This window comes from Camelina sativa, chromosome 2, assembly GCF_030686135.1.
Source record: "Camelina sativa cultivar CO46 ecotype springtype chromosome 2, ASM3068613v1".
Lineage (NCBI taxonomy): Eukaryota > Viridiplantae > Streptophyta > Magnoliopsida > Brassicales > Brassicaceae > Camelina > Camelina sativa.
In genome coordinates, this window is record NC_141881.1 from 28,395,480 (window position 1) to 28,423,016 (window position 27,537).

Below are 27,537 nucleotides of genomic sequence, written 5' to 3' on the forward strand. Positions count from 1 at the left end.
TCAGTATTTTCACTATTCTTTTTATGTGTGTGATATTGATAATAAGTTTTCTTTAATATATTTTATTTCAAGTAATCTTATACATTTCTCTTAAATATATATATATATATATATATATTATCTTAATTCTTGAACACTTGATTAATATTTCTTTTTTAATTTGGATATACCTTTGTTTAACAAATTTCACCTTTTTCAATTTTGAAAACGATAAATAACATAGATCACTCATACTATTTTAATTATTTATATTATTTAGAATTCTAAATAATAATATGCACCAAATCTGTCTGGTCTTAATTAGTAACATGGATTTATAATTTAACAATAACAAACATAGTATCAAGTATTAAATACATATATATGTTATTATTAATTATATTATATTATAATTGAAATTAAGAATATACACCGACTTTTAATTGATAACATGAATTTATAATTTAACACCAAGAATTGGATAACCTCTCAATTTTTAAATTTTTTTAAAATTTTTGTTTGTTTTTTTAAAGAAACTCTTATTTTTGTATCCTAATAATTTTAACTCTTGAAAGTAATTGTTGTTTCATTAAATATATGATAACTTTATTTTTCTCCTATTTTTAGTCTTTTATTACAAATATGTACACAATTATTATATGTTATGATATATCTAATTTTATATTTATGTAATCTCTATTCATATTTTTTTGATAATTTTTTTGGTTGTATGTTTTTTTTTCATTTTGTTTTTGGTTTATATTTTAATTTAAATTATTGTACATTATTGTTTTTAATTAATAAAAAAAATATTACAAAAATGAGTGAATTAATTGATGCATTAACTTTAGATTTTTTGTTACTTTGATGATATGGATTAATTTGTTAAAATTTAAAATAAAAAGTGATAAGGTGGAGGAAGGAGAAGAAAGAAAAGTCAACTTTATATATATAGATATGTAATTTTACCACAGTTTTCTAATATACTTATGTGTCTTCTTACTCTTAATTTGAAATATTGGCTGTCAATAAACAAAAAAAAAAAACAAGTATTGATAATTAATGTATGTAAAACATTTGTTAAAAAAGATTGTTGCAAAAAAGATTGAAACTTTTAATCTTTAAAGAAGAAATCAAAAGTTTCCTAAAATGGCCTACTTGTGAGACAAAATTCAAATAAAGCATCACATATCCCTACATATATATAAACTTTATCCAAAGCATATCACATATCATTTTTTTTTGGTAACAGCAAAAAGGAGTTGTCATAGCTTCATCAAAGTAGCCAGACATGACTCAAACAAGAATGTACACAACAAGAGTCAAAATGACAACGATCAATCAAAGTAGCTAGCCGGAATCAAAATGACTTATGACCCAAGAAGAAAAAGAAAAGCTTTTTTAAAAAACCCTAAATCCATAGATGTCTCTCATGTCATCGGTCAAGCTACACAAACCTCTCTGAATAAGCAAGCATTTAGATCTCAGAACCGAAATCAGAGGGCAGATTCAAGTCTGGTATTTTGAATGGAGATGTATCCATGGGCACATGAGAAGAAGACCCTTCATTACCCACTGGACTGGCATGTGCCTGTGGAGCTTGATTACCAGATTCGCATGTAGTCATGTTGTGATCATGAACAACTTCGCTATCAACAACTTGATAACTAGTTCTTGATGATGTAGCAATTTGAGCAATACGACGACGAATAGGCACAACTCGATCACTTCTTAAATATGTACCAACTACGCGACCTGAGGTAAAACACTCATCACATATCCACATCCTAGGAACATGATGTTTCATCACCCTCGAGCAATAACTGAAACATACACATAAAAAACCAAAAAATTCATGGAAACTAAGATTCGTGTTAAATGTAATTAACCCTTTGAATATTTTGAGAAAAAGAAAAATGGAATTGATCTTTACGTATGCTCTCGTGTGTCTTTGCAGATGAAACATGTCATTATCTGATCGTCGTCGGCATTACTACCGCAAATCTCACAAGGCTTCTTTCTCTATACGTAGCAAAATTAAAGATTACGAATTAGGAAACGGCATTCTCTGAATCTTGCTACGTATCGAATAGAAAATGCAATTTGGGTTTAGCGTTTTACCTCGGTAAGGCTTATCTCTGACCCTGAAGAAGTTTGTGAAGCTTCTGATCCAGCCTCATATCCACTTTCGACGGCGTCCATTGTTATCGATCAAAGGGGTTTCTTCAATGGCGTTGACTGAAACCAGGTTTTTATCGTTTTCTTGAGTTAGAAGAAACAGTTTTTGTTTTCCTCTTTTGTGCTTGAAACCCAAACTTGAATCTTGCTTTATTTATATACGAAAGCCAAGTTCAAATTACAAGTTCGCAGCAGAATCTGTGGTAGTATTGATTAATCAAATTACAGATATACATGGAAAATGAAAATCCGTATTTATATGTGTATCTTTTTTGTTTAAATAGTCAAATTTCATGCTTTTGTTTATAGAATAAGTTTGGGAATAACTCTGTCTATGAATAAAGTTTACCATTTACCGTCAATGGAAAAATATTAACAAATATAACCTTCTTTATTTATACTTGCAGGAGGTAAAAAAAAAAGGTAACACATGAGTCAAGAGCTGAAATCTTTGCTTCTTACACCACAATAGACACACAAGCAGAGATTAATCTATATAACAATTTCTTTAAGCCACTCGACACTCGCATTGAATCAATCCCTCTCCTTGTAATGACGTTGCAATTGCTTCCCAGAACTCCGGTGGTTGGTATGTCTGAATAAAGGCTGATTCCACCAGAGGCAATGAAAAAAAATACATAACATCAGAGACGAGAACAATCTCACTTGGAGACTTACTATTAAAGCTATGATGATGAAGCTCTATAACCAAACTGAATCTACTAACTGGAAGGGTCTTAGATTAAGCAAAAGAAGGAAATAACCTACTTCAGAGTCATTGTCAACCACATCTCCATCATCAAAACGTTGAGCAGTTTGACTGGAAGTTCCTGGAAGAAGTGCTAAAGACTTCTTTGTCAGGAGAAAAATTCCCCAAAGAAAGTTATTTGTTTTCTTCTGCATCTTGATGATAGCTGCAAACACAAAACGGGTTTTATTCATTCTTGAAGTCAGTGACAAATCTGCAAGAATACATTAGGCTTACCCTGGGAGGACTTGTCCAGTAGTTTTGAAGAGAATATCAACAGTGGTGTGCCATTAATGTTAATTTTGATCATGGCATTGCGAGTCCTCATGGCCTCAAAGAGATAATCACGTTCCTCGGTAAACCTGCAAGAATAGTATGTTTTGTGATAACTAATGAACATGAAGCTTGCCCTTTGTAGAAAAAGAGCCATTTGTACCTTTTTGTGTTCTTGTCATATGGAAAAATGTACATATCGACATCTGAAAGCCCAGGGTTTCTGTTCACAAACAAACCACTCAGAAGATTGCCTATAGGAACCAATTTGACATTGAGTACGACAGGAATCCCCTTTGACAGTCTGTAGGCCTTTGGACGGACTTTAGATGCCGGTTGAGCTAAGAACTCGCCATTAAATTCAGATGGTGTACCAGAGTCCATAATGCGTCCCCTGGTATAGTGGCAGAAAGAGAAAATTATAAAACATGCACATCTTCAGTTTCAGGCTTTTAAGCAATGTAACACAGCCTCATGCTAAAGAAACTAAAGAGATTTCCTTTTTAAGAATGCAGATAAGGCTAAGCACAATGAGTGAAAGAAAAGGGTAATGTGCATATATATCCCATGGAAATTGTGAAATTAGTAAGAGATCTGATTGTAGCATAAAACATATTTAGTAGCACAAGAGGACATATTGTTTGGAGTGATCAGTAACTTACTTCCAAGTGGGCTGCAAAGCTGGACGATATGGAAGTAATTGCAACAATTTATCTGATAAGATTGATCGGCATATCTCGTTGGAACCGTGATATTTAGCTCCATCACCAACTTTCGATTTTAATCCTTGAAAAGCCAAAAAAGTTTTAAAATCAGCTAAGATATGTGTTTTAGTCTTCCGAGTAAAAGAAGTGTGGAATATTAGGCCTTTTAAAAAGGACATAGATAATTAAGAAAAGCCATAAAGAGAAGAAGCAAAAGACACCACCTTCTACTACTGCTTGTGCCTTAGAAGATTGTCTTATGAATCCTGGACGGATCTGTGGAGTACGCGGACTAAGAGGCTCAACCTTTTTAGGTGGACGGAGGGTTGAATTGGTTTTGTGAGCCGCCACTGAAGAATTAAACCTCCTAGCTCTTGGAAACCAAGCAGTTTCTTTTGCTAAGCCCATTGCAGAACGAGCTGAAACTGGTCTTGGTACTTTAAAAACTGATTTATTGCCTCCACATGAAAGTTTTCTGACTTCGTCTGGTGAAATCAACTTCATCTTTGATGATTCAGGAATTTTCTTCCATTTGGGAACTGGATTTGAGGATTCCACCCGCACTTTATTCCTAATACTTCTAGGTACTGCTTTGATAGAACCTGAAGTAGGTTTGTTTTGAACAGGTCTCATCGAACAATCACCACAGACAAAATGTATTGAGGTCTCAAATGAATTTCCCCGCATGCAATAACTGGAAAACAGAGATAAAATTGAAAGGGAATTAGTGACAGACAATCAAAATATTCATTTGACTACATAAGCAAACTTATAAGATATGATATTACTTCTCACCGGTGTTCACAGGCTATACGGCATTGCGAGCAAGTTACAAGTAACTCCTTCCATCCTCGATGTCCACATGTTTCACAAATTGACTTCTACAATAGTTGCAGTAAAAGAGAATCATCAGCAAGTAAATACCAGCTTGGGAAGCAAACCAAAATATTTAGTTACTCAAGGGATCCCACATACTCAAACATGGAATTTTTGAAAAGCAATAGAAAAGTGTAGTAACTAGTAAAGCCATACAAATGATACATACATACAACCTAAAGACAGAGATCAGGAGCCATATAAAAGGCATAACGATATGGGTATGCAGACATTTTTCCAACCCTATTGTTCTTTGTTAACTAACTACCGTTTAGGACTAACTCTTGATCCCTCAACACTTCTAAAGTAGGTGCACTGTTCGTCGTTTAAAGGAGATATAATATAATGCTTCGACCAATAAGAAAATCATTGATAAAGAGTGTAAAGCAAAGATGATTTTGCAACTCATCAAAGATAAGCAAGTTGCTCGGATCAGTGGCCAAATGTGATGTATAAGCATGTACAAGACTGATTCGAGTATTTCAAACAAGAGACTCAAAAAGGAAATCTTTTTTATTTAAGAGTAACGCCAATATGATTTTGCAACTCATCAAAGAGATTCGATCCAGCTATAACACATGTCAAAAAACAAAATCTTAACTTATATATACACGCACAGGAAATCAAATCTGAGTATTTCAAACAAGAAAGGAAAGCTCACTCAGAACAAAAAAAAATCAATACACAGGGGAATCAAAAAAGGAAAAAATCATTGATCAACACAGTACAGTTAACATATTGCAACTCAGGTTATGATTATACTTGACCAAGCCAGAACTCATTTCAAAAGGAACATCTTACAACACTAATCTCCCCGTTGAGGAAAAAAATTAGCAACCTTTAACAAAAGCAAAATCGAAGACAAGTAACCTCCGAAAGCCAAGGATTCTCATTTACATTCCATATTCAGCAAAAGATTTCCCAAAAAAGGAAACCCTAGATTAAAAACCCTACACATCCCCCAAAACCCATTTTAGTACAGTTGCCAAACGCGTGATAGCAAAATGTAGATACACCAGAAAAATCAGTTGGTCCAGTGAAGAACCAAACTTTCAGAAAATCCCCAGATAAAGATCTATAACACCCTTGCTTGTGAATTACGGAACTAAAGGAGCAACAATGGTAATGAAAAAAAAAATCAAGAACGAAGACGGAGCAGACGATGGATAAAAAAAATAAAAAACAGAGACGGTGCTGCTACATACCATACTACGCTATGCTTTGAGTCTTACGAAGCTCTAATGTTAAAAACTCACCGGAAAGTTTCGATTTTTGGTGGAAAGAAATGGGTTTAGAGAGAGAATGGAGAAGAAATGTGGGGAGAGGTGGGAGCTTGAGGGACCAGCAAGAGAGAGAGAGAGAGAGTGATAAAGAGTCATCACACGGAAGAAGAAATGTTTTAAAAAACGAAAATTGCAATATCTGTCCATTCTCTAACTTCATTTTTAAAAAGACCCTCAATTTCTTAAAATCTTCATAATAACCCCTAACCTATTCTCTTCTCTTTTTTTGTCGTCAACCCATCATAGCCTATTCTGCACTCCTATGGACGAATGTCTTCGTCAGTCTTTACTACCTCTCAACTTAAATCACTATTTTGGCTACCTCCATAGGTTACAACTTTTGAATTTATTTACCAAAATGTCTTTTCATTTGTGATTGACAGCTTCAAAAAATTAAATATATTGGTTGCACAGTAAAAAATTATAATATAGATATGTGTTGTATGAGTCATAGACACTTAAAAATATTACATCAGTGAAAATAGTTCTTCTCATATTACAGACAGCAAAAAAATAAATAAACAAAGATACAAGTATATCTCTTAACACCACATCATCACATAGTTGACCAAAAAGTAAAAAAAACCAAATCACTTTTTTAACAGAGTTGGGATGGTGACAAAGAACATACTGGTGCGCATATCTACGGAATATACAGACTGATGCATAACGACGAAACGCAAGGGGAACCAAAGTTACAATAGTGACCAACTGACCATAACCAGTGCTTTGTGTTAGGTCTAGTGACTACTTTTAAATTTATAACATTTCAAGTTTTACGATTAAAAAGCATCGAATTTATTTTACAGTTGAACATATATCCAACAGACCTCAAATGTATATTGATTCTCTGATCGAAATTATGGTAGCATCATTTTATTATTGATGTTGAAAACGTTTAGTCTATAATAGTACATGGATGGCTTAACTGTTGTAAACTCATAATAATCTTGTACTAATAATACTAGTAGTAATTAGTACCACTTTTTACAGTTTTACTTTTGATTGGCTCAAAACAAGTCAGCAAACGCACCAATATATAATGCCGCTAATAGTTATTCTAGTTTAGTGTTATGGTTTTATGATGCTATATTAACTGATGTCTGATGCTAGATACAATTTTTTTGTTAGTGTATGGCACACCCATGGATTGAGATCTCTACGTTTTTACTTTCGAATCTCAAGAAAAAATGACATTAGAACGAATGAACGATGTTAAAGCACCATTAGTCGAATACACGTAATTTATGACGTTGGATTTAAAGTACTACTAGATTCGGACCCGCACGTACGTGCGGGGTTGATTTCAAAAATTAAGATTATTATCCGGTTTGCAATATTTACGTATGTGCGGGATATTAGTAACATTTATAATCTAAACTCTTATCAATATAACATTTGATATGTTATTATTTTTTAGACGAAAAGAATGATTATATATGTTTTGTTTTTTTAGACGAAAAGTATAAACAACTACAATTAAAAAAGTTGTACGAATTTAAAATGTTTATATCTGGACAGAAAAACCGTCACGACTCATATATGCCATGTTTATTCTATTTCATAACTGTAATTTTAAAAATACTTTATCCATTTGAGATTGTATATTTTAGTCTAACATATAAAGAAATAGGTAGAAGATTTGGATGTGATATTCATACTTCATGTACTTTTTGTTTGGATATTTAACTTTTACAAATTAGTGGACATTATACAAATTTTCTTTATATTTCTCAAAATTATCTATCAAATTAGATAAAATCTGCCATAATGATTAAAATTCATAAACTTGATAACCTAAATTGTATAGCGTGACAAACCTACACTGATAGACTTACTTTGTAATAGTTTTGCTATTTTTTTACTTGTCACCCAAAAATCACATGAGCAATGTTTTGTATTTGCCGTGTTGAATTTGCAAAACCCGTGGGTAACATGTATTTCAATTTAAAAAATTATCTATAAAATATGTCATAAGAGATTTGATAAGATATTATTTTATGTTTTGATATACTAAAACTTTTATATATTCATGTGTGAAAAGAAGTGAAACTATTCCCCTTTAATTTTGATATTTATTCATTAGTATTTACTAACAAAACTTATCCTTATGCACTAACACAATTATGGTAATTATGTTGGTATGATAGGTTTTTTCGTTTTAGTTGGTAAGATAGTTCTTTTTGCTCCAAAAAAAGACTTGGTATGTTTAGTTCTATATTTATGCAATCGAATTAAAATTGATTTCTTTATGTTATTTAAAATTGATAATTATATTTCCAAAATTTTATTGTTGGTTATTGGTTTCGTATAAGTTTGGATATGCAATTTTAACCAATACTCTAAAATATGTTCTGTTTGATTGCCGCAATTTAAATAACACAAATTAAATGAAAAATAAACAAAAAGTGAATTTACAATTTAAAAATAATTTTGTAAAATATATTAATAAACATTTTTGATTTTTTTATACCACACATATATACCTATGCTATGTGTGGATGGTTACACAAATCTACTATACAATTATATTAAGTAGAATCAATCACTTCAGAATTATATTCTTGAAAATTAAAGTCATTTGTCAATACTCCTTCACGTTTCACCTTACATATTTTTTCTCCTTGACACTATATGTAGTAACAACATTTGTTCTTTTTACCGCCTGCAAACATATATATATATATACATATATATATTATAATCATGTGTGACAAAAAATATTAAAATTATGCGTGACAAAAAGATATTAAAATCATTTATATATTGGCATTTTCACGTATATTTTTTGGTAGGAAGTACCTCCAGGTATCTATATTGGTATCTTCATGTATCAGTAATAATATATAAAATGAAAATATCAATTTAAATTTTCAAATCTTAATTAAAGATATTACTATTTTTCATAGTTATGATAGTCTTAAGATATAATTTCATAAAAATAAACAACACATCTTGTTGTTAAACGGTTAGGATTTTGTCAACAATGATGTAAAATATTAGAATACTAAAAGCATAAAAACCTTAAAAGAGTAGTTCAAAATAGAACAAAAACGCCTCACATATTTTTTTTTGAGTTAATGAATTTTTGAACTCTGTAAAAAAGTAGAATTCAACATAAATTTGTTTCATATTAAGAAAAACTTCAAAAAGAAGTATGCATACTAAATACTTTATAAATTCAAACCATTGTTTATAATTGATGATTTTTTTCATTATTTTATCTGATAAAACGACCTTCAATATATCCCCACTGGTTTGAAAAAGATTGACATCATGATACGGATCTGCCATCGTTGGTAGCCATTCTAACGATGGTTATATTTATAGTGGAGGTCAGTGGTTCCATTAATAGGAAAATGCAATTGATACTATATATTTTCATAACAAAATTGTTATTTTTGTTCCTATATTTAGGATTTTTGAATTGAAAATGTCTATAATTTAGGTGATAGTAATTAATATTGTGTGCACATTTGGTAAGTAGATATATATTTATAAAGATTTTGAATTTGATCCTAATGACTCATATCCTAAACAATTCAAATATGGTTGATATTTAAATTCGTAACTGTTAAGATTCAAATTTTAGAAATTTTGAATGCTAATTATTGTTGTTTACTTGTTTGAATGCTAATTATTTTTGTATGTCGTAAATGTTGTTTACGTGTTTCCCTTTTTGTGCTACTAATTACAGGTCTGTTTGGATACATGTTTACCTTATACAGTTCTTCTATTAATTGTATATGTTTGGCTCTGAGTTATATTTATCCCTATTCTGTTTTAAATTGCATTTCATGTAATAATCTCTTAATCTATGTCTACTTATTAAAAATGTTTCCCTTTTAATAGTATAGATGATGGTTAGTAAGCAAATTGGTGTTTTTTTCAGACCAAAAATTAATTCATTTCAATTTAATAAAATTATATTATATATGAGCGGAGATAAGATCATATATATAAATTTTTTCACTTGCATCAAATCTACCACAACCGTCAAGAGGTACGGGTAAAAAAGCAAGAGCTGAAATCTTCTTACAACAAAAACATAACATAGACCCATAACACAGAGACAGAGATTACCACTAAACTAGACCCATGTCCTTGAAACGATAACTAAAGTGCACCCACAAAACCAGAGAACATACACATCCTTAGAGCATCAAGAAAGAACAGCAACACTTGAAGCGATCAAGAAGAGAAGGCAGATGAACGATTTGCTTGAGTTCTTGAGAGAGAACGCGCTGTTTTCTGTCGTGTAATCCGGGTTTATCCCTGTCCCTGTGTTGATTCCTGTGCTATTGCCTCCAAAACCTCCATTGGTTGAGGTCCCTGAATAAGGACTGTTGGTACCACTTCCAGGAAGTGTGGTGGTGGTTGAGCTACTTTTTGGACTGGATGTGCCAGGTGACATGCTGGTGCTGCCGCTACTAGAGCCACCAGAGCCGCTGGAAGAAGAACATAATAAGAGTATATCAGACAATAGACAACTACTTATGAAGTTCAAAACATGACCAAAGATATTGCTCTTTAAAGCAGATTCATATTATATACTCAGAAACGCTAACAAAAAGAAAGTCTCAGTTCTAACAACTCAAGAGTCTTTGATGGGTTATAAAGACTCTAAAGGTTTAGAGTACCATTGAGTATACGGCCATATCAGTAGAAAACATGATCATGCGTTTAAACTGTAATTCCAATAAAGCATTTGATTTGATTATAGATATGATCAAAAGTTTGATTAAAGAAATAAAGGAAATTGCGTACTTTTAGGCTCATGTTGAACACTTCCAGTTAAAAGGGTCTTAAACAAAGAAGAAGTATTCGGACTGTTCACAATAGAGTCAATATTACATTACTTATTCTGTTTCCTTTAGTCTATATAAGTAATATTAATGATGCTGTTTTCTATATTAAACTGATGTGAATGATGCTATCTCTTTCAAAACAAAAGCAAACAAAAACAAAAAAGTTGTAAATTGGGACCCAAATCAAAACTTTAATCTACTTTTTCTCTTTGCCACAAATATAGAATAAAAGTTGATCAAAATTCTTGGTTTTGGTCCAAAAAAAAAATGCAAAACGTTTTGTTTTTTTCAGTTTCTTGATAAGGCCATTTGAATCAGAAGCATACCTGGCACTAGTAGGGAAGCTACATCCTGTATAACCTGTGAAAACAAAAACGCAGAACAATGTTAAGATATTTGATTTTTATCCACAAACTTGAAGCTATAAATAGAGTCTTTATTATGTATTTGGCGTATCCATTTTGTCTCAGAATCTTCAATACCAATAGTGACAAAAACAAAAGCCTCCAACTTTCTGTAACTATCAATAATTTTGAACACCACATGAATCCTAACAATCACTCCAAAAAAGCAAGTTTCTTTTTATCATTGGGCTCCCCCCCCCCCCCCCCCCCCCCTGGTTCTAATTAAAACACATTGAATACCAAAATGAGGATATGGTTGAGAGAGACTAACTGGGATCGGAGGTGGTGGGAGTGGCAGTGCCTTTAAAATCACAAGTGCCAGAAGATTGACCCTTCTTTTGGAAGAAGCTATTGACTGCATAGCTGCAATGGGACCTAACATTGTCAGGGTTGAAGCAAGACTGTTTTGGTTTAATAGGATTACAATCTGCTCCATTTCCACAGGCATAGTCTAGGGTTGACTGTAGAACTGTATCACTCAGTCCTGTTTTACACACACACCATGAGGCACCTACAGAGACCACCAAGAAAGCCAAACAAACATTAGAAGTGATGAAGAAATATATAGATAACTGCATCTTCTTGGTTATGTAATGTGAAACCAACAAGATTTGGGGAAATCTTGAAATCACCATTAAAAAATCAAGAAAACAAGCAGATCAGATTAACTTAGCAAGATTTCTATTAATAGTTTGTGAACTTTTCCCAAGCAAAAAACATATTTCAATCCATAAGAAAAAAGGAAAGGAAGATTAAAAATGAGTTGAGCAGAGGACAAATCTTGTTTCTTACTTTTTCTCATTCTTAAAATTAAATTTTAATCAAGGAAATAGCAGGAAGATAAGAGAAGTAACAGTAACAATGATATACTTCATACTTTGTTGAAAATAATGGTAATTTTTTTTTAGTCTGTCTAGCAATGGCAGAACACTCAGGAACAGTAAAACCCTTAAGTGCTACAAGAACCTTTTTTCAGACCAGAACCAAAAAGGCTTAAGAGTGAAAAAGAGATAAGACTATTAAGCAAAGAAATCTGAAGTAAGAGTGGAAAGTTCTTACTAGAATGTCCGGCCATGGCTAGAAGGAGAAGTGAAAGCACCAGAGCAGCCATAGATGCGTTCAGACAAAATGTCACTGTTATCTTTCTAGAGAGAGGATGAGAAAAGGATGGAGATAGTAGAGATCTCTAGAGCAAGAAAGAAGAAGAAGAAGAAGAGAAAAAAGAACAGAGAGAGAGAGAGAGAGAGAGAGAGAGAGCAAGTAGCTAGAGAGGGTGGTGAGGTGAGAGTGGCTACTTGTTCTGTGTCTTCTTGTCTCTTCTCAAAACCCTTTTTGAGTGCTTTTTTTTTTTTATACATCATTAAAGAACTTAGCTCGTGTAGACTTTTTTGTACGTATATTTGATATTTAAATTAAAGAGATATCGTATTTATTATTCGGTATTAAATAATTTTATACAGTATGTACTTAAAACTGAAAAAGCCATATTTTGTGTTTGTAGGCGGTGAAAAAAGCTGAATTTCATAAAATCTTCTTGTTCATGCTGGGGTTATGATGTGATAATAATTTGTTCATTGTGTATTCTCCATGAAACTTTTTTTATAAAATCGACATAATCAAATTAATAATAGAGAAAACACAATAATATGTGCAGTGAAATGTTCAGAATTTTTGTCTTTTTAAAATTTAAATGGTCTTGTTTTGAAATTCAAAACTCTCTCTTACCTAAAAAAATAAGGAATAATTAACTCATGGCCCACATTGTTATGTCATAAAATCGTTAAAACGCTATCGCTTTTATTGAACCGGTATATTATTAGCGGGTCGGTTCACGGGTCCTAACTCCTAACGAAACTGTTCTTCAAGTATCGAAGCGACGGCGTTTTTTAAAACGTGAGCGATCGTCTTCTTCCTCGGCGAGCCGACCAGAGGTGAAATAAAAAACACAGAGGAGAAGAAGAAGAAGAAGAAGCCTAAACGACGCAATCACAGGGTTTTTTGTCATGTTGGTTCAGATTCCTCGCTTGACAAGCTCTCTCAGAGAGCCATTCGATATCGATCAGGCTTACCTTCGCCGCAAAACTATACTCCAAACTCTTAATAAGCCTCGCAGGTCGAGCTTTTCCCCCGAATTCCTGAATTTCACACTTCTTTTGAACTGATTCCACTCGTTTAGTAGGGTTTTTAGCTAATTTCTCTTGATTGTGTTTGGTTTTGCATTGAATTTGGTAGTTCGTATAGTCTGGTGATCACATTGTATTTGGAAGTTTAATACTTGATTTGAATTGAACCGGTGTGTTTACGATTTCAGCTCTGGGAATCGTCTTGATGAATCTGACCTTGCTAGGAGGATAGTTCATCAATGGGAAGGAGGTAATTTTCTGATTATATATATCTGGTTGTTTCTGTAAAGGGAATACGAGGTGGCGTTGTGTGTAAATTAATTGGAATTGGTGTGACAGCTTCTCCAGAAGTGCGACAAGCATACAAACAGTTTACTGGAGCTGTGGTGGAGTTGATTGATCGGGAAGTTCCATCTGATGAGTTCCGTGAGGTTGCTTTTGCTGCTTACCGTCTGTTTGGCAAGCCAGTGGAGGAGGACAGTGATATCGATGATAATAAAACCATTGCCGAAAAGAAGTAAGTATTAATGTATTTATCAACCATGATAAGGCAAGATATTCGAATATTACTTTATGCAAGTAGCCAAGCTTTTCTAAATTTTTAGGGTGTTCAGTGGTGATTGAGGTTTGCTTATATTCAACAGGTTAGAGTTGCAAAATCTTGTCGGTCATGCTGTATCAGATGCTAATGTTAAAAACGTGGCCTCCTTAGCTCGGGCACTTTACTCAATACAGCCTACGCATCAGTCTGAGGAATACACTAACGAAGTTGATGGAGGAGCTGAGTTTGGTGCCGACCTTGTTTTCAATCTACCAGCTCGTTTTCTGGTGGAGGATGTTGACGAAAAAGGATTTCAAGATGTGGAAAGCAATGACACTTGTGCGTCATTTTCTGAAGGATGGAGTGATGTCAGCAACATGACAAAGAATCTAAGTGCAGGAAAATTCGATTTAAGTTGGCTAAGAGATGCATGTGGTCAGATGGTTAGAGAAACCAATTCACAACTTTCCCGTGAAGAACTGGCTATGGCTATATGCAGGTTTCTGGATTCCGATAAACCTGGTGAGGAGGTATGTTACTTTCGGACCTACAATACCTGTTCCTGGAACATCATATTTTCCAATGAAAGTAGATGATAAATACTTTTTCTGCAGATAGCTGGGGATCTGCTGGATCTTGTTGGAGATAGCGCATTTGAGACTGTTCAAGACCTTATTATGGTAAGGCCTTAGCTTGGTATATTGCTCGTTCATCTGAAGTCTGTGGTTTCCCACTTTATGCCTGATTTGCTTTAGATTCTACGCTCTTGCAGTATGGTATGCTCTTCTCGTGGGTTACCATTATGTTTAAGGGCCTCAACTATGTTTATATTTTTTTGGGTGAAATAATGATCTTGTAAACCGATTTTTATGGTGTATGTGTCTGTGTGCGCGCCTATGTATAGTAAAAAGGCTGTTACTTAGGTATATACTAAAGTTATATTCTGCTTTCAAGTTTTTAAGAAATGTGAATGGTGTCTGACTTGTTTATTCCTTTTTCAGCATCGGAAAGAGATTGTTGATGCTATTCATCATGGTCAAATGGTTCTCAAATCTGACAAAACAGCTTCAAACGCCCAATCTCGGATGCCAACCTATGGCACACAGGTACGGCTATTTGTGTGAGGCGTTTCCTTGTGATGTTGGGTACAATTCTTTTTCTTTGGCCACAATAATGATTGCACTCAGCCACCTTTCAGGTTACTGTCCAAACAGAGTCTGCAAAGCAAATTGAAAAACTTCGGCGTAAAGAGGAAAAGAAAAACAAACGAAATGCTGAGCTTGGTTTAGAGAGTGAACTATCAGAGGCCAATTTTTCTTCTTTACTTGAGGCAAGTGAAAAGAAGACTGCATTTGAGGATTTGATCGGTTCTGGAGAAGCGAATTCCCTTGCATTGGCCCTTCCTCAAGGTACTGTAAGGAAGCACTTAAAAGGATATGAGGAAGTCTTTATCCCGCCAACCCCTACTGCACAAATGAAACCTGGCGAAAAGCTGGTACGTCTCATCCATATCCAGTGGCAGATGAAAATTTCTTAAATTGACATTTTTTTCATGCCGAAAAGTTATCGTCAAGTATTTTCTCCACACTTTTTACTGCTTTTTCTGATATGGATGGCATTGTAGTTTTTTTTGCCAGATTGCATGCATCTAACTATACATTCTTACATGTTTCTAGATTGAGATAAAAGAGTTAGATGACTTCGCTCAAGCTGCTTTTCATGGTTACAAGTCCTTAAACCGTATTCAGAGTCGCATATTTCAGACAGTTTACCACACCAATGAGAATATATTGGTGAGTCATATGAATAACTTATGTCCATACCGAACGATAACGCCAGTTACTTAGTCAAGCATAACCATATTCTGCACTATGTAGGTCTGTGCTCCAACAGGAGCTGGTAAAACGAATATAGCTATGATTTCTGTTCTACATGAGGTAAGTTTTCAATTTCCTGGTTGATATATTGTAGAAAAGGTGATTTATGTTGTAGAAAAGGTAATTTATTGTTATAATCACACTAATTTATTTCATATTTTACTCATAGATATTTTTGAAATGATCTTGCAGATCAAACAACACTTCAGGGATGGATACTTGCACAAAAACGAGTTTAAGATTGTTTATGTAGCTCCTATGAAGGTAAAAAACAGTTTAATATAATCTTATGGATGACTTTTTTGTAAAATTTTTATGTTACTATTTTGTTCTTTGTAGGCTTTAGCGGCAGAGGTCACGTCAGCATTTAGCCGTCGTCTGGCTCCATTAAATATGGTTGTGAAGGAGCTTACAGGGGATATGCAACTCACGAAGACTGAACTTGAAGAGACTCAGGTTTCATTTTAACTGTGCTTAAGTTTCTTGTGGAGACATTTAGGGACCGATATTTACCTGTTTATTTATCAAATGTGAATCAGATGATAGTGACAACACCAGAGAAATGGGATGTCATTACTCGCAAAAGCAGTGACATGTCATTGTCAATGCTAGTAAAACTATTAATCATTGATGAAGTGCATCTTCTGAATGATGACAGAGGTGCAGTGATAGAGGCCCTAGTTGCTCGGACCCTCCGTCAGGTAATGTCTTGGCCGTGAAAATTAGTTTTCCTAAAGTAAGTTGTAATTGCACTCCTTATGTTGCAGCAGGTTAACATCTGGCTGACTTTTGCTTTGTTTGTCAGGTGGAGTCAACACAGACAATGATAAGAATTGTAGGCCTGTCAGCCACTTTACCTAGCTACCTACAGGTCTTTACAACATGATTTATATCTCTGTCACGATGTTTTACTTCACATATCCTATTTAGTCTCAGGAAATTAGGGTCGGTCAAAAAATTTAACCTTTTTGTGGGGTGGATTCCAGGTTGCTCAGTTTCTACGAGTGAATCCAGACACGGGCCTCTTCTATTTTGATTCGAGTTATCGCCCAGTTCCCTTAGCTCAACAGTACATAGGCATCACTGAGCATAACTTTGCTGCTAGAAACGTATTGTTAAACGAGATATGCTACAAAAAGGTCTCTATCTCGAGGAAAGACTCTTTGTTATTTATGTGAAAATGGAAAAGTCACTTATCAGCCTGGTAATGCTTTCATGTTAGGTTGTTGATTCAATTAAACAAGGTCATCAAGCGATGATTTTTGTTCATTCCCGAAAAGACACTTCAAAAACAGCTGAGAAACTGGTACATGATATTTTACCTTTTTATATTCAGCTTCTACTTTTTACCTGATGTGTTCAAAACGCATGCATTTGTGATTGTGGGTTTCCTGAAATCTTAAATATTGTGTATGAAGATGATCTCGCTGAAAATATGGTTTTTTCAAAGGATTTCAGAATTCCAGATCTAGAAGTACATGACTTTAATTTTTTCAATTTGGCAGGTTGATCTTGCCCGGCAATATGAAAATCTGGATTTGTTCGTTAATGAGACTCATCCTCAATTTCAACTGATGAAGGTAAAAAAAAATGGAGTATACATCATCTATTTAACGTGATTGTTGGTGTTAATGTCTCAGGAGTGTTTTTGATGTATCTCAGAAAGACGTTATGAAGTCCAGAAATAAGGATGTTGTCAAATTCTTTGAAGCTGGCTTCGGAATTCATCATGCTGGGATGTTGCGATCTGATAGAACACTTACGGAGAGGCTGTTTTCTGATGGTCTCTTAAAGGTACAAAACATTTTTGTCTGCTTGCTCTTTACTATCTAAATACTTATTTTCCTGAACTTGTTTTGGTCATACAGGTGCTTGTTTGCACTGCAACTCTTGCGTGGGGTGTTAATCTGCCTGCACACACAGTCGTAATTAAGGTATGCTTATGTGGTGGTTTTTTGTATAGCCGAAGTTCACTCTAATCTGTGGAAAGAGAATTTTCTCTTTTGGGAGATCAACAAGTGGTCTTCTTACATGCAACTATCACAGTACTTTATAGCTCAATATGTTTGGTTGATTTCCAGGGAACTCAATTGTATGATGCCAAGGCTGGTGGGTGGAAAGACTTGGGAATGCTTGATGTCATGCAGGTAAAGGAAAAGTACTTCTTTAGAAAAGGGTATGAGATTGTTATATCTTTGGTATAAATGTATCATGCTATTATATGCATTTAGATCTTTGGAAGGGCTGGGAGACCACAGTTTGATAAGAGTGGTGAGGGAATTATCATCACATCCCATGACAAGCTAGCATACTATCTCCGGCTGCTGACGAGTCAGCTTCCCATAGAAAGTCAGGTATTTGGACAGAAACCTAAAAGTGGTTCGGTCTGTCATCTTAGTGCAGAAACCTTCATTTGTAGTTTGATCTCTCAATATCTTTGGCCAGAAGGTGAAGCTTCGTTGTATTTCTTATTTGCAGTTCATAAGCTCCTTGAAAGATAATTTGAACGCAGAAGTGGTTTTGGGAACTGTGACTAATGTAAAGGAAGCCTGTGCTTGGCTTGGATATACATATTTGTCAATTCGGATGAAGTTAAATCCTTTGGCTTATGGCGTTGGATGGGACGAGGTGCGTTATTCTTTGCATTTTGGTGTTTAATATTTGAAACTTTATGTTTTGTAAGCTCTAGTGGTGTTCATGGAGATCTTAGTTCTAGATTTTGTTTGTGTCAGTGTGTTTTTGAATCACATCATAGTATGACACTCCTGATGGGATTGTGCTCCAATTATATATGTGCCTAAAACCATTCTGACAGTTCTACTCTCACAGATAATTGCCGATCCTTCTTTATCGCTGAAGCAACGAGCCCTTGTGGCTGATGCTGCACGTTCACTGGACAAAGCTAAGATGATGAGGTTCGACGAGAAAAGTGGAAATTTTTACTGTACCGAGCTTGGACGGGTTGCAAGTCACTTCTATATTCAATATTCTAGTGTTGAAACATACAACGAAATGTTGAAGCGGCACATGAATGAAAGCGAGGTTTGTTATAATCATTCTGTTTTTTGTATATTTTCCTTGTTCTTTGCTGTGTAACTAAACTTTTTCCATTACTTACTGATTTCAAATTCTCTGGTATAGATAATTGATATGGTTGCCCATTCTTCTGAATTTGACAATATTGTGGTAAGAGAGGAAGAGCAGAATGAGCTTGAGACTCTTGCACGCTCTTGCTGTCCTTTAGAAGTTAAGGGAGGACCTTCTAACAAACATGGAAAAATCTCAATTCTTATTCAGGTGATTGTTTGTCACTATCATTGCAATATTATACCTATGACTATGAGATGAAATGGATGGTTAATATTGTGTTCTGATATACTGACCTTATGATCTACAGTTGTACATATCCCGTGGATCAATTGATGCCTTTTCTCTGGTCTCTGATGCTTCATACATTAGTGCTAGTTTAGCACGTATAATGCGTGCTCTGTTTGAGATATGCTTGCGCAAAGGCTGGTGTGAGATGACTTTATTTATGTTGGAATACTGCAAGGCAGTTGATCGTCAACTATGGCCCCATCAGCATCCTCTTCGGCAATTCGATAGGGAACTACCTTTTGATGTAAGCTTCTGAATGCTATTTTTACTTGTGAATTGTGATATGTAGTAATTTTCTCTAATTCATCTCAAATGATCAGACATTAAGAAAACTTGAAGAGCGAGGGGCTGACTTAGACCGTCTGTATGAGATGGAGGAAAAAGACATTGGAGCGTTGATTCGTTACAACCCTGGGGGAAGGGTATATACATCTTAAATCACTAAGTTAATGCATATATATGGGGGAAAAAAAAGAGTACTGACATTTTGTGGCTCTCTCCTTCAATTCAGTTGGTCAAGCAGCATCTAGGATATTTTCCTTCAATTCAGTTGGAAGCTACTGTTAGTCCAATTACACGCACTGTATTGAAGGTAGCTAATGAACATATTCTTCAATAATTTATAATTTTTCACATGAAAACTTATCTAATATCATCTATTTTGTTGCCATTTTCAGGTGGATTTGCTTATAACTCCAGATTTCATATGGAAGGATCGTTTTCATGGTGCTGCTCTTCGTTGGTGGATTCTCATTGAGGTACTAATATATAACTCCCGTTAAGACATATATGTTGCATTGGCAAAGAATGAGCTGTTTGTACGATTTAGTATCTCATCTTATAGCACTACCGACCACTAGGAATAGACAATATTCTCTGTTGGCAGTGTTGATATATTTCCATAGTAACGCTTTTCTTGTGCTATTTCTTCAACAGGACACAGAGAATGATTATATCTACCACTCAGATCTTTTCACACTAACGAAGCGGATGGCTAGAGGGGAACCGCAGAAGCTTTCTTTTACTGTGCCGATATTTGAACCACATCCACCTCAATACTATGTTCATGCGGTTTCTGATTCTTGGTTGCATGCAGAATCTTTCTTCACAATCTCTTTCCACAATCTTACACTACCAGAGGTATATTTCTTCTTGAGGTTGCTGTTTCAGAAATAGTTACAAGATCATTTCTACGCTTAATTAATCTGTAAGGTAATCCTAATATTCTTCTTCATTCAGGCACGAACGTCTCACACAGAGCTTTTAGACTTAAAGCCTCTCCCTGTGACTTCTCTTGGGAATAGATTATATGAATCGCTTTACAAATTTTCGCATTTTAATCCAATACAGACTCAGGTTTGAGCATATTTCCCCTGTTGCTTTCCTAATTTTTGTCATAAATGTTTTTCTTCATCACTCTTGTTTTAATTAACCAAAAATTTGATCGTTTGGTGCTGCAGATTTTTCATGTGTTATATCACACAGACAACAATGTTCTTGTAGGAGCTCCAACTGGAAGTGGGAAAACTATATCTGCTGAACTTGCAATGTTGCGTCTCTTCAGTACCCAGCCTGATATGAAGGTATGAGTTGTCAGTCTCCTAACGCTTGCCAATTATTTAGTTCCAAACTTCCAGTTAACTTTTCTGTTTATTGTACATGATTATGGTTCTGCTGAATTACCGGCCTTTTACTGAATCTATCTATTGAAATGAAGATATGAATCTCTAAAATTATACCAAATCATGGATTAGTTTCCAGTGTTCTATTATGTTACTGAAGATGCCTAAATTTTTGTGGCATCCAGGTTGTTTACATAGCACCACTGAAGGCTATTGTTCGAGAAAGGATGAATGATTGGAAAAAGCATCTTGTTGCTCCACTTGGAAAAGAAATGGTATGCGGACATTGCCTCGGAGCATCAATACATTTTGCAGACTTCCATGATTGCTGTGTATTTTGGCTACCAAATGTTATTCCTAACACTTGCACTTCGACAGGTTGAAATGACTGGAGATTACACTCCAGATTTAGTAGCTCTCTTGTCCGCAGATATCATCATATCTACCCCTGAAAAATGGGATGGCATTAGTCGTAATTGGCATACTCGAAGTTATGTCAAAAAGGTAATTATTTTGTTAATAGATTGCTGTATTGGCTTGCCTTGTTTGTGAACTGTACTTATGATGTTCTGGTGATATAGGTCGGCCTTGTTATTTTGGATGAGATTCACTTGCTTGGAGCCGACAGAGGACCCATACTTGAGGTAGAAGCTTAGAAACGATTATACCCATGTCTAAGTTCTTATGCTAAGCTCCATCCATTGGTTAGAAGTTTCCAGTTATATCATGAGACCTGTAATATAGCTATAGAGTTGGTGAAGAGCTGATACCTTTTCGGCAACAGGTTTTTTCGTAGTTCTGTGTTCCAAGCTATTTATTTTCGATCTACATTTTGTTTCCAGGTTATTGTGTCTAGGATGAGATATATATCATCACAGACAGAGCGCTCCGTCCGGTTTGTTGGTCTTTCGACAGCTCTGGCAAATGCAGGGTTTGTTTTTTCACTTCCATGTCTCTTTGAATATGCTCTTTTCTATGTATTTTCTTTGAGTATGCTTATTGTGTGATATGTTAGTGAAGGACTTTCAGTTTTAGTCTTATTTATTCTCAATTCTTTTTGTAGCCGTTTCCCTGAATTACAGTTCCAAGATATGAAAACTGTTAATTTAACTTATTCTGTCAAGTTCTGTGTGCTGAAATCTTCTGGTTGTAGCATTTGATTTCTTGGGCCAGCGTAAGTTAGATTTGACTTGATGGTCACTTTTCATACAGTGATTTGGCTGACTGGTTGGGTGTCGGGGAGATCGGACTTTTCAATTTTAAACCAAGCGTCAGGCCTGTACCAATTGAAGTTCATATTCAGGTAAGGTTGCAAACAGTTAATACATTACTTAAACAAAAACTGTATGTACGTCTCCAACACTGTATTTGACTATCAAAAATTTAAGTCTCTTGTGCTGTTTAATTACCATTTTCGGTGGGTGGTTGAAAGCTATGCGAGGAAACCGTACAAGCATGAGATTTCCAGTATTAACCTTGTTTTTTGCTTTCAGGGTTATCCTGGAAAGTACTACTGCCCAAGGATGAATAGCATGAACAAGCCAGCATATGCAGCCATATGTACCCATTCACCTACAAAACCTGTTCTTATTTTTGTTTCATCTCGTAGACAGACAAGGCTTACCGCACTGGATCTAATTCAGGCATGATTTATCATCAAATTCAGATACCAAATCATCTTTTGACTATATTACTCTAATTTTTATCTTCTTTTCCTATGAAATGAAGTTTGCTGCCTCCGACGAACATCCCCGGCAATTTCTGAGTGTGTCAGAGGAAGACTTGCAGATGGTCCTCTCACAGATAACTGACCAGAACCTTCGACATACATTGCAATTTGGCATCGGATTGCATCATGCAGGTTTAAACGACCACGATAGATCTGCAGTAGAAGAGCTTTTCACGAACAACAAGATTCAGGCAATTTCATCAACATATGCTCTCTCCTGCCTTTACCGTATCCATGGTTACATTTTTACATTATGATTGATGATGGATTCCATGCTTCCTTTACAGGTTTTGGTCTCAACAAGTACCTTGGCATGGGGAGTGAACCTACCAGCTCACTTAGTTATTATAAAGGTAAAATAAGGTCCTCTGCTATTATAATGTTTGGGATCACCTTCTTAGATTTTCTCCGCTAATGCATTATCTATTCTCTTTAATACTGTGTTTTTGGCAATGTTTCTTATCAGGGAACGGAATATTTTGACGGGAAAACCAAAAGATATGTTGACTTCCCTCTTACTGAGATCTTGCAAATGATGGGACGTGCAGGGCGTCCGCAATTCGACCAACATGGGAAAGCGGTCATTCTTGTACATGAACCTAAAAAGAGTTTTTACAAAAAGGTCGAGCTCAATTGGAATTATTTGCCAATTTTTAGTATCCTTTGCAACAATTTACCTTAAAGATATCATATTTTACTCTGCATGCAGTTCTTGTACGAACCATTCCCCGTAGAAAGTAGCTTGAAAGAGAAGCTGCACGATCACTTCAACGCAGAAATAGTATCTGGAACAATAGGCAACAAAGAAGATGCAGTGCATTATCTTACATGGACGTATTTGTTCCGTAGACTGGTAAATATGCTTCAGTTCTATCAAAAAGCGAGATTTAACTTGAAAAATTGATCCTGGTTCCGTGAGATATTGTGCTAAATCCATAATCAGTTCAAAACACGGACTTGGAAACTCTCCACAGAGTTTGGCACCTGCAGCCAGATTCTCTTTTTACTTTCAGATTTTTCTGTTAATGACGCAATGTGGTATTGATGTAACAGATGGCTAATCCTGCTTACTATGGGCTAGAAGGTACTCAAGACGAAACAGTCTGTTCCTACTTATCAAGGTAAATATCAAAGTTATTACATTAAGAAGATTTCTCTTCCTAGAACCATTGTAACGTTGGTATATGTGGGCTACTTTTTTGTGTAGATTGGTGCAGAACACATTTGATGATCTTGAAGACAGTGGATGCCTCAAAGTAAATGAAAATAGTGTGGAGCCTATGATGCTGGGTACAATAGCGTCACAGTATTACCTTTGCTACATGACCGTGTCTATGTTTGGCTCTAATATAGGTTCTGACACATCGCTTGAGGTAAGAATTTGATCCAACATATGAGATCTTGATTATTCTTTTTTGTTTTTCTTTGACTTCTAACCACTGCCCTTTAGGCATTTTTGCATATCTTGGCTGGTGCTTCTGAGTATGATGAACTTCCTGTGCGGCACAATGAGGTCTGTTTCACGGTCTACACTGTTTTACTTGACGAATATATGGTTTATCTTTAAAAGTATTTTCAGTGATATGCTGTCTAAAATTTCCGTCTTTATCCCCTTTGGTTCCTTAGGAAAATTACAACAAAACACTGTCAGATAAAGTTCGGTATCCCGTGGATAATAACCATCTAGATGATCCTCATGTCAAAGCGAATCTGCTCTTCCAGGTGTGTACTTTTTCACACTATTTTGCACTGATGGATGAAACAAAATCCAAACTGACTGAGTCTATGATTGAATCACATAATTCATGATTGTTACTGTCTTTTTAATGCATGTCATCCAATGAGCAGGCACATTTTTCTCAGTTGGCACTCCCAATCAGTGATTATAACACGGATTTAAAGTCAGTACTGGATCAAAGCATTCGGATCCTCCAGGCCATGATTGATATCTGCGCAAACAGTGGATGGCTCTCAAGCTCGCTGACGTGTATGCGCCTTTTGCAAATGGTCATGCAGGTAATAGTCCTGAAAATTACTACTCTTAGCTTGTTCCATTTCTTCGGAAGCAGGACCAGTACACATCGTTTTACTTTTGCAGAGGAGAACGCTTTTACATAATCCAGTTCTCTGTTTAATTATAGGGTATGTGGTCCGATCAAGATTCGTCATTATGGATGATCCCATGCATGAATGATGATCTTCTAGGATCTCTGACCGCAAAAGGAATTCACACGCTGCATCAGCTATTAGAGATTCCAAAGGAAACTCTACAAAGTGTAACCGGAAACTTCCCTGCATCAAGATTATCTCAGGTACCCACATATTAGCCACAACTGTTTCTTTCTGCATCCAATACTTTTCACTCATGGAGTCACAAACTATTCTCTACACTCTTTGGTCTTAATTAGGATCTCCAACGATTTCCACGGATCCGAATGAATGTGAGACTACAGAAGAAGGATTCTGATGGCAAAAAAATGCCTTCAATGCTGGAAATCAGAATTGAGAAGATATCAAAGAGGAATAGCTCAAGGGCGTTGGCCCCTCGATTCCCAAAGGTTTCACTAAAGACTTTAACCACAGACTAGTTTGAGCTCGAAACAAAAATGTATTGGAATTCGTCACATTTATATTGGGTTACAGGTGAAAGACGAAGCCTGGTGGTTGGTTCTTGGTGATACTTCAACTTCTGAGCTCTTTGCTGTGAAGAGGGTTTCGTTCACTGGTCGCCTGACGACACGTATGGAGTTACCTCCCAATATATCCTCTTTCCAGGTAGAACTTTCTTCTTGCTTTCTCTAACTTAAATCATTTTTTCTTACACTTCTGCATATATTATTGCTGAATTTTTCGTATTTCTTTTTGGTCAGAATACGAAACTCATCTTGGTTTCGGATTGTTATTTGGGGTTTGAGCAAGAACACTCCATTGAACAACCAGCACGGCGCTGAAGAGCCATTAGATGATAAACTGTATCATTGTACTAACCCAATGTTTTTTATGGAATTTCTTTTAATATTGTACAAATTTTAAGTATTACTGTTTTCTTTTTCTTGTTAATGTAAACACCAAATTTTACATGTTAGATATTTTTTTTGGGCTACATAATAATAAATCAAGAGTCCAATTTGGACACACAGTGGATGTTAATCTTAGGGAGGAACTAAAAGGAGTTTTGGGAATAACAAATTTGGGTGGGATGAGCTCCTATTTAGGTATCCCGGAGAGTTTGGGTGGCTCTAAGACGAAAATTTTTTCGTCTGTCCAGGATAAGTTGCAAGCACGGGCTAGTGGATGGCCTGCTCGGTTGCTATCAAGAGGGGGTAAGGAGGTGATGATTAAGTCAGTAGCGACGGCGGTTCCAACCTTTGTGATGTCGTGTTTCCGTATTCCAAAGACGATAACTAGGAAGCTAACCAGTGCCATCTCGAATTTTTGGTGGAGTTCCTCGGGGCAATCAAGGGGCCTCCATTGGATAGCTTGGGATAGGCTGTGTTGTAGCAAAGATAAAGGAGGCTTGGGGTTTAGGTGTTTGGACGATTTTAACACGGCTCTGCTGGCGAAACAGCTTTGGCGGCTGATTTCTGTTCCGGATTGTCTCTTTGCACGGGTATTTAAAGGCCGCTATTATCGGCATTCTGATCCTTTGGATCCAATTAAGTCTTATTCCCCATCTTATAGATGGCGGAGTATAGTCTCTGCTCGCTCTCTGGTTAATAAAGGACTGATTACACGGGTAGGATCTGGTGCTTCCATCTCGGTATGGACAGACCCATGGATTCCTGCTCAACTCCCGAGACCAGCACTGAGTACGGGGTCACCTGCTGACCCTTTGCTCCGAGTTTCAAACTTTATTGACAAGAGGTCTAACTCCTGGGACATGGCACAACTTACGGCTACCTTTGTACCGGAAGATGTTGCTATAATTCCTGCCTTACCGTTGCGACAACCGGATTTGTTGGGTTGGCATTTTACTAAGTCTGGTAAATATACGGTTAAATCCGGGTATCATATCCTCCGGTCCAATGTGGCGGATATACCTTCGATCCAAGTATTTGGGCCAAGCATTGTACCTCTTCAGGCCTCTGTTTGGAAAATCCGGTGTCCCCCGAAATTGCGTCATTTTATATGGCAAGTGCTTTCGGGTTGTGTTGCCGTGACGGCTAATCTACGGAAACGCGGTATTAGTGATGATGCCACGTGTGGTCTTTGCAGTTTTCGGGAGGAGACAATTAATCATGCACTTTTCGAATGCCCGCCAGCCAAACAGGTTTGGGCTTTGTCGCAGTTTCCGACAGCCTTGGGTGTGTTCCCATCGGAGTCCATTTTCACTAACATGGATTCCCTCTTTTGGCGATTTACCAATGTTCCATCACAGGAAATATATCCATGGATTCTATGGTATATTTGGAAAGCACGCAATGACAAAATTTTTAGTAACCTGGATTCAAATCCCCTAGCTATTTTACGGATAGCGGAGGATGAGGCACGCGCATGGGCTATGGCTCAGACAGAGGGTACAGTTTCAAATTCCATGGATAATACTTTGGTTGTTCCCAATGGGATTGGAAGGTTAGGGGTTCCTAGGTCTTTCTCCAGCTATATTTGTTTTGTGGATGGTTCTTGGAAAGCAACAGATAGTTTTGCGGGTCGAGGATGGTTTTGCACGTCACATTTAGGTTCTGCTCCTACTATGGGCGCTGCCAACCTTCGTCGCAGTCTCTCTCCTCTTCATGCTGAGGTTGAAGCTCTTATATGGGCGATGCGTTGTATGATTGGGGCTGACAATCAATCTGTAGTTTTTCTTACCGACTGCTCTGACTTAGTGAAGATGGTGTCTTCACCTTCCGAGTGGCCAGCTTTTACGCCTTATTTGGAGGATATACAGGCGGATAGAGAGGAGTTTGTTTCGTTTTCTTTAGTCTACGTCCCTCGCTCTCAGAATGGTAAAGCGGACAATTTGGCGCGACGAGTTCATACAGTTCCGCACTTAGTTACCTATGTAAACAATGTT

At 35.9% G+C, this 27,537-nt stretch overlaps 4 protein-coding genes across 7 annotated transcripts; 1 reads left to right on the forward strand and 3 right to left on the reverse strand.

Annotated features, from left to right (window-relative positions):
* Positions 1 to 1,189: 1,189 nt before the first annotated feature.
* LOC147949296 (PHD finger-containing protein 4-like) lies at positions 1,190 to 2,284 on the reverse strand. The gene is made up of 3 exons (XM_087472607.1): positions 2,101 to 2,284; positions 1,913 to 2,001; positions 1,190 to 1,802 (listed from the first exon to the last, which is right to left on the reverse strand). Exons 1-3 carry the CDS (start codon positions 2,179 to 2,181, stop codon positions 1,457 to 1,459), a joined length of 516 nt encoding a protein of 171 aa, XP_087328733.1. The 5' UTR covers positions 2,182 to 2,284; the 3' UTR covers positions 1,190 to 1,456.
* Positions 2,285 to 2,529: 245 nt separating this feature from the next.
* On the reverse strand, positions 2,530 to 6,127 carry LOC104738505 (PHD finger-containing protein 6-like). Of its 4 annotated transcripts, none has more exons than XM_010458672.3 (8): positions 5,964 to 6,127; positions 4,678 to 4,763; positions 4,107 to 4,576; positions 3,841 to 3,964; positions 3,342 to 3,572; positions 3,143 to 3,267; positions 2,926 to 3,071; positions 2,530 to 2,763 (listed from the first exon to the last, which is right to left on the reverse strand). In XM_010458672.3, the coding sequence occupies exons 1-8, from the start codon at positions 5,964 to 5,966 to the stop codon at positions 2,692 to 2,694; spliced, it is 1,257 nt and encodes a 418-aa protein (XP_010456974.2). In that variant the 5' UTR covers positions 5,967 to 6,127; the 3' UTR covers positions 2,530 to 2,691. The 4 variants fall into 4 exon arrangements, with proteins under 4 accessions (XP_010456974.2, XP_087328722.1, XP_087328727.1 ...); XM_087472596.1 differs by having other exon boundaries at positions 4,671 to 4,763; positions 6,015 to 6,119; XM_087472601.1 differs by having other exon boundaries at positions 6,015 to 6,117.
* A 3,850-nt stretch (positions 6,128 to 9,977) lies between these two features.
* On the reverse strand, positions 9,978 to 12,631 carry LOC104738513 (PLASMODESMATA CALLOSE-BINDING PROTEIN 1). Its single transcript, XM_010458687.3, has 4 exons — positions 12,313 to 12,631; positions 11,525 to 11,764; positions 11,176 to 11,209; positions 9,978 to 10,489 (listed from the first exon to the last, which is right to left on the reverse strand). Exons 1-4 carry the CDS (start codon positions 12,362 to 12,364, stop codon positions 10,204 to 10,206), a joined length of 612 nt encoding a protein of 203 aa, XP_010456989.1. The 5' UTR covers positions 12,365 to 12,631; the 3' UTR covers positions 9,978 to 10,203.
* Positions 12,632 to 13,055: 424 nt separating this feature from the next.
* LOC104738528 (DExH-box ATP-dependent RNA helicase DExH14) lies at positions 13,056 to 25,658 on the forward strand. Its single transcript, XM_010458693.2, has 49 exons — positions 13,056 to 13,366; positions 13,565 to 13,626; positions 13,716 to 13,893; positions 14,021 to 14,447; positions 14,532 to 14,597; positions 14,919 to 15,023; positions 15,116 to 15,412; positions 15,594 to 15,710; positions 15,795 to 15,854; positions 15,987 to 16,058; positions 16,134 to 16,250; positions 16,334 to 16,495; positions 16,600 to 16,665; positions 16,781 to 16,933; positions 17,017 to 17,100; positions 17,300 to 17,374; positions 17,457 to 17,588; positions 17,663 to 17,728; positions 17,876 to 17,941; positions 18,026 to 18,148; positions 18,273 to 18,422; positions 18,624 to 18,836; positions 18,936 to 19,091; positions 19,192 to 19,416; positions 19,493 to 19,594; positions 19,684 to 19,764; positions 19,850 to 19,930; positions 20,109 to 20,312; positions 20,412 to 20,528; positions 20,633 to 20,755; positions 20,980 to 21,069; positions 21,173 to 21,298; positions 21,376 to 21,438; positions 21,637 to 21,725; positions 22,007 to 22,097; positions 22,288 to 22,437; positions 22,523 to 22,714; positions 22,811 to 22,876; positions 22,990 to 23,145; positions 23,233 to 23,376; positions 23,577 to 23,644; positions 23,731 to 23,896; positions 23,974 to 24,036; positions 24,150 to 24,245; positions 24,372 to 24,539; positions 24,665 to 24,835; positions 24,932 to 25,081; positions 25,167 to 25,298; positions 25,394 to 25,658. Exons 1-49 carry the CDS (start codon positions 13,257 to 13,259, stop codon positions 25,472 to 25,474), a joined length of 6,252 nt encoding a protein of 2,083 aa, XP_010456995.2. The 5' UTR covers positions 13,056 to 13,256; the 3' UTR covers positions 25,475 to 25,658.
* The last annotated feature ends 1,879 nt before the right edge of the window (positions 25,659 to 27,537 follow it).

What these genes read in the sequence shown, in the direction of transcription:
- LOC147949296 (XM_087472607.1), bottom strand. Translation starts at nt 2,181, where the DNA reads ATGGACGCCGTCGAAAGTGGATATGAGGCTGGATCAGAAGCTTCACAA. An exon ending in CAGAGATAAGCCTTACCGAG is followed by an intron (nt 2,002 to 2,100) that starts GTAAAACGCTAA and finishes TGCTACGTATAG; the next exon opens with AGAAAGAAGCCTTGTGAGAT. An exon ending in AAAGACACACGAGAGCATAC is followed by an intron (nt 1,803 to 1,912) that starts GTAAAGATCAAT and finishes TGTATGTTTCAG; the next exon opens with TTATTGCTCGAGGGTGATGA.
- LOC104738505 (XM_010458672.3), bottom strand. An exon ending in TATGACAAGAACACAAAAAG is followed by an intron (nt 3,268 to 3,341) that starts GTACAAATGGCT and finishes CTATTCTTGCAG; the next exon opens with GTTTACCGAGGAACGTGATT. An exon ending in ACTGGACAAGTCCTCCCAGG is followed by an intron (nt 3,072 to 3,142) that starts GTAAGCCTAATG and finishes TTGTGTTTGCAG; the next exon opens with CTATCATCAAGATGCAGAAG.
- LOC104738513 (XM_010458687.3), bottom strand. Translation starts at nt 12,364, where the DNA reads ATGGCTGCTCTGGTGCTTTCACTTCTCCTTCTAGCCATGGCCGGACAT. An exon ending in TCCCACCACCTCCGATCCCA is followed by an intron (nt 11,210 to 11,524) that starts GTTAGTCTCTCT and finishes TTGTTTTCACAG; the next exon opens with GTTATACAGGATGTAGCTTC. An exon ending in AGCTTCCCTACTAGTGCCAG is followed by an intron (nt 10,490 to 11,175) that starts GTATGCTTCTGA and finishes TTCTTCTTCCAG; the next exon opens with CGGCTCTGGTGGCTCTAGTA.
- LOC104738528 (XM_010458693.2), top strand. Translation starts at nt 13,257, where the DNA reads ATGTTGGTTCAGATTCCTCGCTTGACAAGCTCTCTCAGAGAGCCATTC. An exon ending in CTTTACCTAGCTACCTACAG is followed by an intron (nt 16,666 to 16,780) that starts GTCTTTACAACA and finishes GGTGGATTCCAG; the next exon opens with GTTGCTCAGTTTCTACGAGT. An exon ending in CAAAAACAGCTGAGAAACTG is followed by an intron (nt 17,101 to 17,299) that starts GTACATGATATT and finishes TCAATTTGGCAG; the next exon opens with GTTGATCTTGCCCGGCAATA.